At 36.5% G+C, this 15,277-nt stretch overlaps 1 protein-coding gene across 1 annotated transcript; it reads right to left on the minus strand.

Annotated features, from left to right (window-relative positions):
• Positions 1–277: 277 nt before the first annotated feature.
• LOC141836123 (large ribosomal subunit protein eL32z) lies at positions 278–15,218 on the minus strand. Its single transcript, XM_074723535.1, has 5 exons — positions 15,192–15,218; positions 15,071–15,107; positions 14,839–14,930; positions 705–886; positions 278–602 (listed from the first exon to the last, which is right to left on the minus strand). The coding sequence occupies exons 3-5, from the start codon at positions 14,926–14,928 to the stop codon at positions 473–475; spliced, it is 402 nt and encodes a 133-aa protein (XP_074579636.1). The 5' UTR covers positions 14,929–14,930; positions 15,071–15,107; positions 15,192–15,218; the 3' UTR covers positions 278–472.
• Positions 15,219–15,277: the final 59 nt, after the last annotated feature.

A 15,277-nucleotide genomic window follows, 5' to 3' on the forward strand; every position in this document is an offset into this window, starting at 1 on the left:
ATGGACGTATGAAATATGAAAATTGAAGCTTCTCATAGAAATCCATCCTATCATTTATCATGGCACCAAGCCCAGGGCACATAAAATAAAGAAAACTCTGAACTGTCAAAAGGAGCCCAAGTAACTAGAGCGTTCCCGAACGATCAAAGGGAAATCAAGCACGTAAAATAAATAAAACAAAACATACTCATCCGTGAAAAGAGAATTCTGCAATAAGATTCTCAAATATTATCAGCCTTAAATCATCAGAATGGTGCATTGGCATGCTCATGATCGAGGCTGAAACAAATGTCACTAACCTTGAAGAATGTATTGCCAAACGACATGTACTGAACAAAATCTGGTTGATGAAACTAATCCCAAAACACATCTCTCTAAATTCAAACAGCCATTTATACCGATCAAATTGCATGAACTCAAGTGAAACCGAGTTAAGTTTCATAGTAACACTCACAAACAAAATATATCTGTTTTACTCATCCTCCTGGCTGCGCAACCTAGCAAGCCTGTTAGTGACAACAATGTCAAGTTGTGCAGCTCGTTCAACGATGAGCTTGCGCTTCTTCGTAGAAACACAATGGGCGATCTCAGCACAATAAGTCCTGGCATTTCAATTTCAGGAATTACATGTTAAACCACAAAAGGCAATAAAGATGAGATTCAGATGTTGCCTTGAGAGTCAGTATGTTCATCATATAGCGTACCGGTTGTGCATCATCAGCAACTCCAAATCTGAAACGTTGTTAACCACAAACTTCTTAAATCGATTTGGCAGGTAGTGTCGTGTCTTCTTGTCGGAACCATAGCCAATATTTGGCATCAAGGTGCATCCCTTGAACTTCCTTCTCACCCGAGAATCAATACCTTTTGGTCTGCGCCAGTTTGGCTGTAGAAACAACAGATTAACCATGAGTCTCAACTATTTGACATCAAAAATACATTTTATCAAACTAATTGCATAGGCATGCATCCTCTTCATCACATTAATATAATTAATAGATATATCATTCTTCTCTGAAATTCTCCATAATGCAGGTTTCCACGAGAGGGGGGGCCACATTTTAAATATTTAACAATAAATTATTAATTTTAAAATAAATATATTAAAATATTAGTAATTTATTTCAAAAAAATATTTTGAACAAATAATAATAATAAACAAAAATATTCATACTAAACATGATTACATTTAACGCAATCGAAACTCTGCTCTTCGTTTTTCATCTCCTGAAATTCATCTATGAGAGAATCAACATCAAAACTACGAGCAATATTTCTCTCAATATACATCATCAAAGAACTAGATAAAAAATCATCTTTTATTTTATTCCGAAGCCTATTTTTCACGATCTTCATGGTTGAAAATGCATGTTCAGATGTTGCGGTTGAAACTGGAAGAGTCAAAATAAGTCGAATCAACCTATCAAGAAGATAATAAGTTACTGACTTTCCGATCTTTGACAGAATCTGACACACTTCAGAGATAGTTGAAATATCCTTGAAATCCACATTTTTCTTAACCTCACTTTCAAAAAGCTCCAAATGATATTTGAAATGTAGCTTCTGTTGACTTGTAAAATCTGCTGGATAGAATTTGTCAACTAATCGACAAATTTCTAGAATATCAAATGATTTTGGATGTAGAGCTGAACTGAGCTTGAGCAATTCCATCATCTGTTCATTAAATCTAGACTTCATCTCATCCAATATGCAATCTATTGTATATGTAAATATCTCAAACCGATAATAATATTCTGAGGTAACTGGATTAGATTTACGGGGACGTCCTTTACTTGATTGTCGAAGGGCATTCATATCAGGAATATGTATTTCACGATTCTCACAAAACTGCTTCATCTTTTCTAGCAACTCATCCCAATCATTTTCCTGAAATTTTTCAATGATCTCTTTGGTGTTTGCTACTAAATCAATAGCATGTAAGATATCTTGAGATCTGTACTGTAGCAATTTGCAGAGATCATCTGCTCTTCCCAATAAGTCTATCATCAAATGCAAGATAAACACAAACTCAAAAGACAACATTATCTCACAGGCTCCTTTAGCTGATGCTCTTGAAGAAACTGAACCTTTATCATCCACAATATCTTCCAATACTTATAGAACTGGATCAAACATTTCAAGTAGACTGAGAAGAGATTTTAGATGGGAATCCCAACGTGTGTCACCCAGACATTGAATACAGCCAATCTGATTCTGCCCCCTTCCTGTTTCAAGCTCACCCGTGGCAGCCAATTCTTCAATCTGAAGTGCTCTGGCATTTTGCAATTGATCATGACGTTTAGAAGAAGCAACTAAGTTAATAATCAAAGCCACGTAGGAGAAGAAATTTTCAATAGGGATGAGACTCTGAACCGTTGCCACCAAAACCAATTGTAGCCTATGAGCAAAACAATGGATGTAATATGCATATGGGCATTCATCTAAGAACAAAGCTTGTAAACCATTCCACTCTCTACGCATATTACTAGCACCATCATATCTTTGTCCTCGAATATCTTGTATGCTGAGATCATGACGAGATAGAACACTGGATATTTCTTTCTTCAATGTCAAAGCTTTAGTGTTCTCTACATGTACGATGTCAAAGAACATTTCTTGAACAAAACCTTCCTTATCAACAAATCTCAAAACGATAGTCATTTGCTCTCTAGCAGATTCATCCACAATAATACAAAATTTTCCATCACCAATTTCAGAACGAATGAATCTCTGAATTTTACTTGCATAGAGCGATAATATCTCTTTCTGGATTTAAGGAGAAACATATGATGCATTCCGAGGAGCTTTTTCTAGAGTTAGAGAAGCAACTTCGTCATTAAATACACCTGAGTGCTTTACAATCTCTAAGAAGTTGTCTCTATTATGCGAATCAGATGTCTCATCATGACCTCTAAAAGCAATACCTTGAAATGCACAGAATTTGGCAGCTTCAATTGAAACTTTTAGCCTCAATCTGTTCTTCACAACTAACTCTTTAGATTGTTTATCCACAATGATGTCAATATGCTGTAGTGAATTCATCATATCAAAACATTTTTCCATAGCTATCCTGTGCGAAGAACTAAGACTCTTCCCTTCATGTGTCAAAAAAGCACAATTTACTCCATCATTCACCTTTTTCCAAGACTGAAATCCATCAATAACAAATGCATTTGCTCCAAACACTGAAGATGGCTTAGCAAATAAGAAGCATGGAAGACAAAATGCTGCATTCTTAAAAGGAGAATACTCCAACCAATCTGGAAATAATTTATACCAAGAAGTCAGAAATTTTCTACCACGACCCTGAGATATAGGCAGATCAACTTGATAAGGTCCAGCTTTCCAATAAAGTCGTCGAATTTCATCTCTTTTTTCCACTGGATATTCCCATATCATCTTGTGCTTACCAGGATCCCTTTCAATTTGATTATCACCCAAAGACGCTTTGTCCACTTTATGAATCTTGTTTGGAGGAGAATTAGAATGATTGTCTTGATTATCTTGACAGGGCATTCTTTCACTACTATCTTCAATAGCCACGAAATTATCACCAACATGTTTCGAAGACTCGAGATTTCTCTCTTCATCAGAGCCCTTTTTTTTGAAGTAAGAATTAATTCTTCTCTTACTCATAATGAATAAAAATCCTATAAATTCAAAAATAATTAAATTAGATCTAAAATAAAATGAAACAAATAAAATAATTAATTAAAAAACTAACAATACAATAAATATTTAATCAAAAATACATAAATAATAAAATTATACAATCACGCAGCTAAACACGCTATATTTCTTGAAGCATCCTTTTTTTCCAGAGAACTGATTTCCTGCAAAATATATCTGCATGATTAGAAGACCCTAATTTTAATTCTAGTTACTACAAAAATTAAATTTCCAAAAAACTTAAAAGTTAAACTTGGAATTGAGAATATCAAATGTCCATATTATGTATCAGTTCATACCTAAAGGCACAAAATCACGCATAAACTGGATCTCTTGCTACAAACTGTGAATGTGACACCAGAAATTCACCCAAAAAACCCCTAAATCTGAGAAAAGCAAAGGAGAAATTTTTTAAAGAAAATTACCAGATCACAGCTATCAATTGGGTACAAACGAACAGGGTATCAGACAAAAAGACAGAAACCCACCTCTTGTAGTGGTTTTGCGATCAAACTGCCAATCTCATGCCCTCCTACTCTTTTTAATATATTGTATTATTTAGCTGCTGAGCTGAGGCCCAAAGGAAAAAAAAGCCCACAAACACAATATATTGGGCTGGAGTCTGGACAAAGGGGGGTGGGTGTTCGATGGGGGGGGCCAGTTCCAATTAAAAAATTTTTTTTGTAACGCCCGCCCTTACCAGAGCCTTGACGGACGCTACAGTTTATCTTTACATTCATTCATACTAATATCACATACGCAAATCCCAAAATTTCGCAGCGGAAAAAAAACATAAAGTATCGAACATGGTAGGGATCTCATATATGATAAACAAAGTATCTTAAGCATGCATTGTCTAGATTGTTGAGTTCTAACACAAAAACAACCATAATAGAATATCAAGTCTTTAACCACACAGTTAATAATCTAAACTTCTAACATGCAATACTAAAGTTTCATATTCAGTCCGTTATGGCACCACCACACACATCTTGATCTCAGCCTTGTCCTGCTGCCTCCCATTGCCTAATGACCTCGGTTTGGCTCTGCAACATAAGAAAGAAGAAAACTATAAGCACAAGGCTTAGTAAGCTCCTTTCCTACTCACCAAAAACCAATCGTCAATCCGAGCATAACATTTATATCATGTTAAAAACAAACATAATCATAGAAGCATATTAATACATTGGCATTAAGCACATGAATATTCCTTAAGTTTAACATTGAAATCATATGCATAACAATGATGAACATGCCTTTGAAAACTTATTATCATAATAGATAAAAATAACCATTCTTATCATTCTTTGGGATCCCCGGCTTGTACCCATTTATTTCTTGCGCGCCATTCCAAGTAAGTACGAGGTAGCAATTCTCGACTACTCAGTTACTAGGTCTTCTGCCTTTCGACCTAGGGCCGTTCTCTAGGTGGCCATCCCTTGGACCCCTTTCGGGTTCCGGTACAAGCCATTCATTAAAATAAATTAATGCACATGCTTTCATTTTCTTTTATCATTATAGGAGAACCTCCAATGACATTTAAACCTATCAACTAGATTTACAATATCACTTGAGCACCCTACATGGTTTAGCCGAGACCTTGTAGGTTTGAAAACCCTAGGTTAGGCTTAACCACTTAATACTCTATGTCCTATTAATGTTTCTCCACTCTTTGAAACCATTTACTAGGGTCAGGACATTACTCAAGCCTCTTGTTTAACAAGGTTGGCCGAACCCCTAGTGTTAGCATGAGTCCATTTATTTGTTTTAGATCTAACCATATGAGACCCTAAACCCTAATGAGAGTTTATTACATAACATTTTCAAACCTTAGCTAGGTTGGAACACAACCTAATCCCTTTGTATCCAATCTGGCCGAAACTTTAAAAAGGCCAAAATCATGAAATAAATTCAACCAAATGAACCCTAAAGCATGCTACAACATCACCTATCCTTTCAAGCCTTGGTAGGTTAAAAAACATAACTTAAAGCCTTAGATCTCCATGTTGGCCGAACCCCCTATAGCATGAAATCCTAGGGTTTTTTTTCCCACATAAAACTTTGAATCTTCATAAGAAATCATACATATCCTTTGCAAGTATAGCTAGGTTAAAAACACCATCTTAGCCCTAACTACAAGCTTTGACCGAAACTTTAAAATATGTAAGCATAAGTTTGATTTAATCCACATGCAACCCTACATCATCATAGGAAATCATCTAATAATACTTGCCAACATAGTTAGATTAAAAGCATAAGGAACCCTAGATCATGATAGAAGAACATCAAGTATCCTATGAAACCTTTAGTTAAGTTTGAAACCATCTCCTAAGACCTTAATCAAACCTTGGCCGAAACCTTAACATGTTACAACATAAAGCCCTAAACTTTAATCACATGAAAAACAAACAAATTTTATTTAAACATCTTCATAAAACATATGGCACAAAACTTATTCAAGCATACTTTTGGAACCCTACCTTAAACTTCATGGCCGAAACATCTAAACAAGATTTCTTCATGTATTTGCCACATAAACTTTAAAACATAAAGAAACCATGGAAAACCATCAAGAAGCCATTATGTTGTAGGGTGAGGGAACTTACTTAGCCTTTAGAAAAGTTTACCCTAAAGAAGAAGAAGAGAACTCCTTGTCTTGTTGTCTTCTTGAGATTCTTCCTTCTTCCTTCAAAACCTCCCTAGCCCTTGGTTTAACCTCCTTGTTTTGACAAAAATGGTGATGAGAACCCCCATCAAACCTCTCGGCCAGAGAAGTAGAATAGAAAAGAAAACAAGAAAAGAAGAGAAGAACCAAAACCGAGGTCATTAGGCAATGGGAGGCAGCAGGACAAGGCTGAGATCAAGATGTGTGTGGTGGTGCCATAACGGACTGAATATGAAACTTTAGTATTGCATGTTAGAAGTTTAGATTATTAACTGTGTGGTTAAAGACTTGATATTCTATTATGGTTGTTTTTGTGTTAGAACTCAACAATCTAGACAATGCATGCTTAAGATACTTTGTTTATCATATATGAGATCCCTATCATGTTCGATACTTTATGTTTTTTTTTCCGCTGCGAAATTTTGGGATTTGCGTATGTGATATTAGTATGAATGAATGTAAAGATAAACTGTAGCGTCCGTCAAGGCTCTGGTAAGGGCGGGCGTTACAGAATGGTATCAGAGCAAAGTTATGTCACTACACACACACATCAAGCCTGAATCCTGCCGCTTCCAAGTAAGATATTTATGTATACCTTACTTACCTTACTTACTTTTATGTGATTGATGTGATTGGAATATAATGATATGAGTATGTTTATGATAACTCATTTGACTTGATATACTGTCTCACAGCATGGCTCATTATAATGAACGATTGGAGGAGTTGTTCGATGAGCTAGATGCAATTGAGTACAGTCCGGTCCTAGGAATCCAAGGAGTTATTGGAAGAGTGGATCGAACCTTCTGGAAGCTAGAACAAGAGAGGTTCCCTATGCTGAACGACCACCGGATCGGGGCACTGATGCGTGCTTTACCCAGGCGCGCGAGGACGGTAGCTCAGGAGATTTGGGGTCAGCATGGTTGTCGCCTGGCTTACCCAGCGTTGTGCAGGCTATTGCTACAGCATGAGTTTCCGGAAGATCTAGGAGAGTCAGGATCAGAGTCCGAAGACGAAGAGGAAGATCCAGAAATTCTGGAGTATTATGAGTCTGAGGAGGACCCTGAGCCTGAAGAGGGTTTTGAGGACGCTCCTGAGGAGAATGAAGAAATAGAGATGGTGATCCTGGAGGAGGATGAAGCAGAAGGGGATCTTGAGATAGAGGATCCAGACGAGGACATGGAGGAGACTGTAGAGGACCCTGACGAGATACCGGAGAACCCTGCTCCGATAGCTCCTGTTCCACCACAGGACGATCTTGTCATGACTATCATGACAAGATCTTCCTGTGGTGGAACAGGAGCTATCGGAGCAGGGTTCTCCGGTATCTCGTCAGGGTCCTCTACAGTCTCCTCCATGTCCTCATCTGGATCCTCTATCTCAAGATCCCCATCTGCTTCATCCTCCTCCAGGATCACCATCTCTATTTCTTCATTCTCCTCAGGAGCGTCCTCAAAACCCTCCTCAGGCTCAGGGTCCTCCTCAGACTCATAATACTCCAGAATTTCTGGATCTTCCTCTTCGTCTTCGGACTCTGATCCTGACTCCCCTAGATCTTCTGGAAACTCATGCTGTAGCAATAGCCTGCACAACGCTGGGTAAGCCAGGCGACAACCATGCTGACCCCAAATCTCCTGAGCTACCGTCCTCGCGCGCCTGGGTAAAGCACGCATCAGTGCCCCGATCCGGTGGTCGTTCAGCATAGGGAACCTCTCTTGTTCTAGCTTCCAGAAGGTTCGATCCACTCTTCCAATAACTCCTTGGATTCCTAGGACCGGACTGTACTCAATTGCATCTAGCTCATCGAACAACTCCTCAAATCGTTCATTATAATGAGCCATGCTGTGAGACAGTATATCAAGTCAAGTGAGTTATCATAAACATACTCATATCATTATATTCCTTATCATATCATCACATCAATCATAAACAAAAACAGGTAAGTAAGGTATACATAAATATCTTACTTGGAAGCGGCAGGATGAAGGCTTGATGTGTGTGTGTAGTGACATAACTTTGCTCTGATACCATTCTGTAACGCCCGCCCTTACCAGAGCCTTGACGGACGCTACAGTTTATCTTTACATTCATTCATACTAATATCACATACGAAAATCCCAAAATTTCGCAGCGGAAAAAAAACATATAACATGAACATGATAGGGATTTCATATATGATAAATAAAACATCTTAAGCATGCATTGTCTAGATTGTTGAGTTCTAAAAAAAACAAACATAATAGTATATCAAGTCTTTAACCACACAGTTAATAATCTAAACTTCCAACATGCAATACTAAAGTTTCATATTCAGTCTGTTATGGCACCACCACACACATCTTTATCTCAGCCTTGTCCTGCTGCCTCCCATTGCCTAATGACCTCGGTTTAGAGGTTTGATGGGGGTTCTCATCACCATTTTTGTCAAAACAAGGAGGTTAAACTAAGGGCTAGGGAGGTTTTGAAGGAAGAAGGAAGAATCTCAAGAAGACAACAAGACAAGGAGTTCTCTTCTTCTTCTTTAGGGTAAACTTTTCTAAAGGCTAAGTAAGTTCCCTCACCCTACAACATAATGGCTTCTTGATGGTTTTCCATGGTTTCTTTATGTTTTAAAGTTTATGTGGCAAATACATGAAGAAATCTTGTTTAGATGTTTCGGCCATGAAGTTTAAGGTAGGGTTCCAAAAGTATGCTTGAATAAGTTTTGTGCCATATGTTTTATGAAGATGTTTAAATAAAATTTGTTTGTTTTTCATGTGATTAAAGTTTAGGGCTTTATGTTGTAACATGTTAAGGTTTCGGCCAAGGTTTGATTAAGGTCTTAGGAGATGGTTTCAAACTTAACTAAAGGTTTCATAGGATACTTGATGTTCTTCTATCATGATCTAGGGTTCCTTATGCTTTTAATCTAACTATGTTGGCAAGTATTATTAGATGATTTCCTATGATGATGTAGGGTTGCATGTGGATTAAATCAAACTTATGCTTACATATTTTAAAGTTTCGGTCAAAGCTTGTAGTTAGGGCTAAGATGGTGTTTTAACCTAGCTATACTTGCAAAGGATATGTATGATTTCTTATGAAGATTCAAAGTTTTATGTGGGCTAGGATTTCATGCTATAGGGGGTTCGGCCAACATGGAGATCTAAGGCTTTAAGTTATGTTTTTTTAACCTACCAAGGCTTGAAAGGATAGGTGATGTTGTAGCATGCTTTAGGGTTCATTTGGTTGAATTTATTTCATGATTTTGGCTTTTTTAAAGTTTCGGCCAGATTGGATACAAAGGGATTAGGTTGTGTTCCAACCTAGCTAAGGTTTGAAAATGTTATGTAATAAACTCTCATTAGGGTTTAGGGTCTCATAGGGTTAGATCTAAAACAAATAAATGGACTCATGCTAACACTAGGGGTTCGGCCAACCTTGTTAAACAAGAGGCTTGAGTAATGTCCTGACCCTAGTAAATGGTTTCAAAGAGTGGAGAAACATTAATAGGACATAGAGTATTAAGTGGTTAAGCCTAACCTAGGGTTTTCAAACCTACAAGGTCTCGGCTAAACCATGTAGGGTGCTCAAGTGATATGGTAAATCTAGTTGATAGGTTTAAATGTCATTGGAGGTTCTCCTATAATGATAAAAGAAAATGAAAGCATGTGCATTAATTTATTTTAATGAATGGCTTGTACCGGAACCCGAAAGGGGTCCAAGGGATGGCCACCTAGAGAACGGCCCTAGGTCGAAAGGCAGAAGACCTAGTAACTGAGTAGTCGAGAATTGCTACCTCGTACTTACTTGGAATGGCGCGCAAGAAATAAATGGGTACAAGCCGGGGATCCCAAAGAATGATAGGAATGGTTATTTTTATCTATTATGATAATAAGTTTTCAAAGGCATGTTCATCATTGTTATGCATATGATTTCAATGTTAAACTTAAGGAATATTCATGTGCTTAATGCCAATGTATTAATATGCTTCTATGATTATGTTTGTTTTTAACATGATATAAATGTTATGCTCGGATTGACGATTGGTTTTTGGTGAGTAGGAAAGGAGCTTACTAAGCCTTGTGCTTATAGTTTTCTTCTTTCTTATGTTGCAGAGCCAAACCGAGGTCATTAGGCAATGGGAGGCAGCAGGACAAGGCTGAGATCAAGATGTGTGTGGTGGTGCCATAACGGACTGAATATGAAACTTTAGTATTGCATGTTAGAAGTTTAGATTATTAACTGTGTGGTTAAAGACTTGATATTCTATTATGGTTGTTTTTGTGTTAGAACTCAACAATCTAGACAATGCATGCTTAAGATACTTTGTTTATCATATATGAGATCCCTACCATGTTCGATACTTTATGTTTTTTTTCCGCTGTGAAATTTTGGGATTTGCGTATGTGATATTAGTATGAATGAATGATAAACTGATAAACTGTAGCGTCCGTCAAGGCTCTGGTATTTAGGGCGGTGTCACATTCACGTTACAGTTTATGCGTGATTTTGTGTCTTTAGGTATGAACTGATACATAATATGGACATTTGATATTCTCAATTCCAAGTTTAACTTTTAAGTTTTTTGGAAATTTAATTTTTGTAGTAACTAGAATTAAAATTAGGGTCTTCTAATCATGCAGATATATTTTGCAGGAAATCAGTTCTCTGGAAAAAAAGGATGCTTCAAGAAATATAGCGTGTTTAGCTGCGTGATTGTATAATTTTATTATTTATGTATTTTTGATTAAATATTTATTGTATTGTTAGTTTTTTAATTAATTATTTTATTTGTTTCATTTTATTTTTGATCTAATTTAATTATTTTTGAATTTATAGGATTTTTATTCATTATGAGTAAGAGAAGAATTAATTCTTACTTCAAAAAAAAGGGCTCTGATGAAGAGAGAAATCTCGAGTCTTCGAAACATGTTGGTGATAATTTCGTGGCTATTGAAGATAGTAGTGAAAGAATGCCCTGTCAAGATAATCAAGACAATCATTCTAATTCTCCTTCAAACAAGATTCATAAAGTGGACAAAGCGTCTTTGGGTGATAATCAAATTGAAAGGGATCCTGGTAAGCACAAGATGATATGGGAATATCCAGTGGAAAAAAGAGATGAAATTCGATGACTTTATTGGAAAGCTGGACCTTATCAAGTTGATCCGCCTATATCTCAGGGTCGTGGTAGAAAATTTCTGACTTCTTGGTATAAATTATTTCCAGATTGGTTGGAGTATTCTCCTTTTAAGAATGCAGCATTTTGTCTTCCATGCTTCTTATTTGCTAAGCCATCTTCAGTGTTTGGAGCAAATGCATTTGTTATTGATGGATTTCAGTCTTGGAAAAAGGTGAATGATGGAGTAAATTGTGCTTTTTTGACACATGAAGGGAAGAGTCCTAGTTCTTCGCACAGGATAGCTATGGAAAAATGTCTTGATATGATGAATTCACTACAGCATATTGACATCATTGTGGATAAACAATCTAAAGAGTTAGTTGTGAAGAACAGATTGAGGCTGAAAGTTTCAATTGAAGCTGCCAAATTCTGTGCATTTCAAGGTATTGCTTTTAGAGGTCATGATGAGACATCTGATTCGCATAATAGAGGCAACTTCTTAGAGATTGTAAAGCACTCAGGTGTATTTAATGACGAAGTTGCTTCTCTAACTCTAGAAAAAGCTCCTCGGAATGCATCATATGTTTCTCCTCAAATCCAGAAAGAGATATTATCGCTCTATGCAAGTAAAATTCAGAGATTCATTCGTTCTGAAATTGGTGATGGAAAATTTTGTATTATTGTGGATGAATCTCGAGATGAATCTGCTAGAGAGCAAATGACTATCGTTTTGAGATTTGTTGATAAGGAAGGTTTTGTTCAAGAAATGTTCTTTGACATCGTACATGTAGAGAACACTAAAGCTTTGACATTGAAGAAAGAAATATCCAGTGTTCTATCTCGTCATGATCTTAGCATACAAGATATTCGAGGACAAAGATATGATGGTGCTAGTAATATGCGTAGAGAGTGGAATGGTTTACAAGCTTTGTTCTTAAATGAATGCCCATATGCATATTACATCCATTGTTTTGCTCATAGGCTACAATTGGTTTTGGTGGCAACGGTTCAGAGTCTCATCCCTATTGAAAATTTCTTCTCCTACGTGGCTTTGATTATTAACTTAGTTGTTTCTTCTAAACGTCATGATCAATTGCAAAATGCCAGAGCACTTCAGATTGAAGAATTGGCTGCCACTGGTGAGCTTGAAACAGGAAGGGGGCAGAATCAAATTGGCTGTATTCAACGTCTGGGTGACACACGTTGGGGTTCCCATCTAAAATCTCTTCTCAGTCTACTTGAAATGTTTGATCCAGTTCTACAAGTATTGGAAGATATTGTAGATGATAAAGGTTCAGTTTCTTCAAGAGCATCAGCTAAAGGAGCCTGTGAGGTAATGTTGTCTTTTGAGTTTGTGTTTATCTTGCATTTGATGATAGACTTATTGGGAAGAGCAGATGATCTCTGCAAATTGCTACAGTACAGATCTCAAGATATCTTACATGCTATTGATTTAGTAGCAAACACCAAAGAGATCATTGAAAAATTTCAGGAAAATGGTTGGGATGAGTTGCTAGAAAAGGTGAAGCAGTTTTGTGAGAATCGTGAAATACATATTCCTGATATGAATGCCCTTCGACAATCAAGTAAAGGACGTCCCCGTAAATCTAATCCAGTTACCTCAGAATATTATTATCGGTTTGAGATATTTACATATACAATAGATTGCATATTGGATGAGATGAAGTCCAGATTTAATGAACAGATGATGGAATTGCTCAAGCTCAGTTCAGCTCTACATCCAAAATCATTTGATATTCCAGAAATCTGTCGATTAGTTGACAAATTCTATCCAGCAGATTTTACAAGTCAAGAGAAGCTACATTTCAGATATCATTTGGAGCTTTTTGAAAGTGAGGTTAAGAAAAATGTGGATTTCAAGGATATTTCAACTATCTCTGAAGTGTGTCAGATTCTGTCAAAGATCGGAAAGTCAGTAACTTATTATCTTCTTGATAGGTTGATTCGACTTATTTTGACTCTTCCAGTTTCAACCGCAACATCTGAACGTGCATTTTCAGCCATGAAGATCGTGAAAAATAGACTTCGGAATAAAATAAAAGATGATTTTTTATCTAGTTCTTTGATGATGTATATTGAGAGAGATATTGCTCGTAGTTTTGATGTTGATTCTCTCATAGATGAATTTCAGGAGATGAAAAAACGAAGAGCAGAGTTTCGATTGCGTTAAATGTAATCATGTTTAGTATGAATATTTTTGTTTATTATTATTATTATTTGTTCAAAATATTTTTTTGAAATAAATTACTAATATTTTAATATATTTATTTTAAAATTAATAATTTATTGTTAAATATTTAAAATGTGGCCCCCCCCCTCTCGTGGAAACCTGCCTCCGCCCCTGTGCCCCCCTCATGGCTCCACCCCTGATGCGAACTCTTCTTTTACCCAATAAATTAAATAGACTCCACAGTTAACCTTCCAGCATAAAATCAAATTGATCTTTTGACTTTCAGGCACAAAACCAACTTGATTATAATCAAAACATTGCAATATAATATAGGCAATCAACTCAAATCTTGAAATTAGCAACAAGCAAAAGCAACAATGCATGAGATATAAGAGAATAGGGTTCTTATATGAGAATACATCTACATAAACTACACGGAGCAAAAAAAGTAGAAAAACAAATACTGCATATCGTTAAATATGTTTACCAAACTCCATAGAAGATTAATTCAGAAATAGTGCATGATTTTCTTCATCAACAAAATGGCAATATGATATTTTTTCAGACATTAAAGTATGCAATCCATGACATTCTAGCAATTTAAATGCCTTAGTGTATAGATTGAGATCTAGAGTATGTTAGATCCATTGAATTTTATTAGCTGGTTATTTAGAAAAGATGTTCTCATGTTATAATCTTAGTCTCCGAATTTCTTATGAGATCCATACAAGTAAATGAGAAAAGAACACCTTCCACAAAAAAAAAATACAAAAGAGAAGAGACTTGATGACAGACAAGTCTATGAAATAATCTAATGGAGAAAAAACATATTAGCCTTTAGTACAGAGCAAAAGCAGAGCAGAGCAGAGAATGAAAAGTCAATCTATAATAGGTTCATTTGCAGTAATTAACTGTAAAGTTCTGCCAAACATAGGTGACGATAATTGTACCCTAATGAAATTGTCTAATTTATTACAAGGATATGATTTGTTTGGACAATTTACCAACCTTACATTCTGATTCAACATAACAGGCCTTACTAGAATTTGGCATGTAACAAGGATTTCACATCTACATCCTACGATTATCACCCACCAAAAGTTCATCAAGCTTAAATTCCCCAATGCTTTTTAAATAATAGTATATACATTTAACGAAAAAATTATGTGCATAGTTTGGGAGAAACAGAAGAAAAAAGATTGGTCTCACCTTCACGCAGATCTTGCGGTCGCTCTGGGGCCTCTTGAACTTCTTGACACGCTTCTTGACAATCTTCTTCGTCAGCAACGGAACCGCCATTTCTACTCCGAAGCATCAAATATACAAAAACAAAAGAGGGGGAAAAGCATTTACCACACAGAATAGGAGCAATTTAACAAACCGCCCGAATGATCAAAACGAGGACAAAAAAACATCGAATTCAGAAATGTGAGAAAGATACCCCAGAAGGATCGCAGACGCCGGCGTAGGTCTCCAAGCTGCGCGCAGAAAGTTGGATGAGGTCAAATTACATAGCATGGAGATCAAAAAGAAAACTTGGGACGTGATTAGCGGCTGCTTACTTGTGGAGCAGCTCTCGCGTGCTCTGAAACCCTAATCCTCCCATGTTCGCGGCTCTTTTATAGCGTAGAGAATCTGTATTCCATCG

This window comes from Curcuma longa, chromosome 10 (genome assembly GCF_044706935.1).
Source record: "Curcuma longa cultivar G26 ecotype Majalengka, Jawa Barat chromosome 10, ITB_CL_G26_1.1, whole genome shotgun sequence".
NCBI lineage: Eukaryota > Viridiplantae > Streptophyta > Magnoliopsida > Zingiberales > Zingiberaceae > Curcuma > Curcuma longa.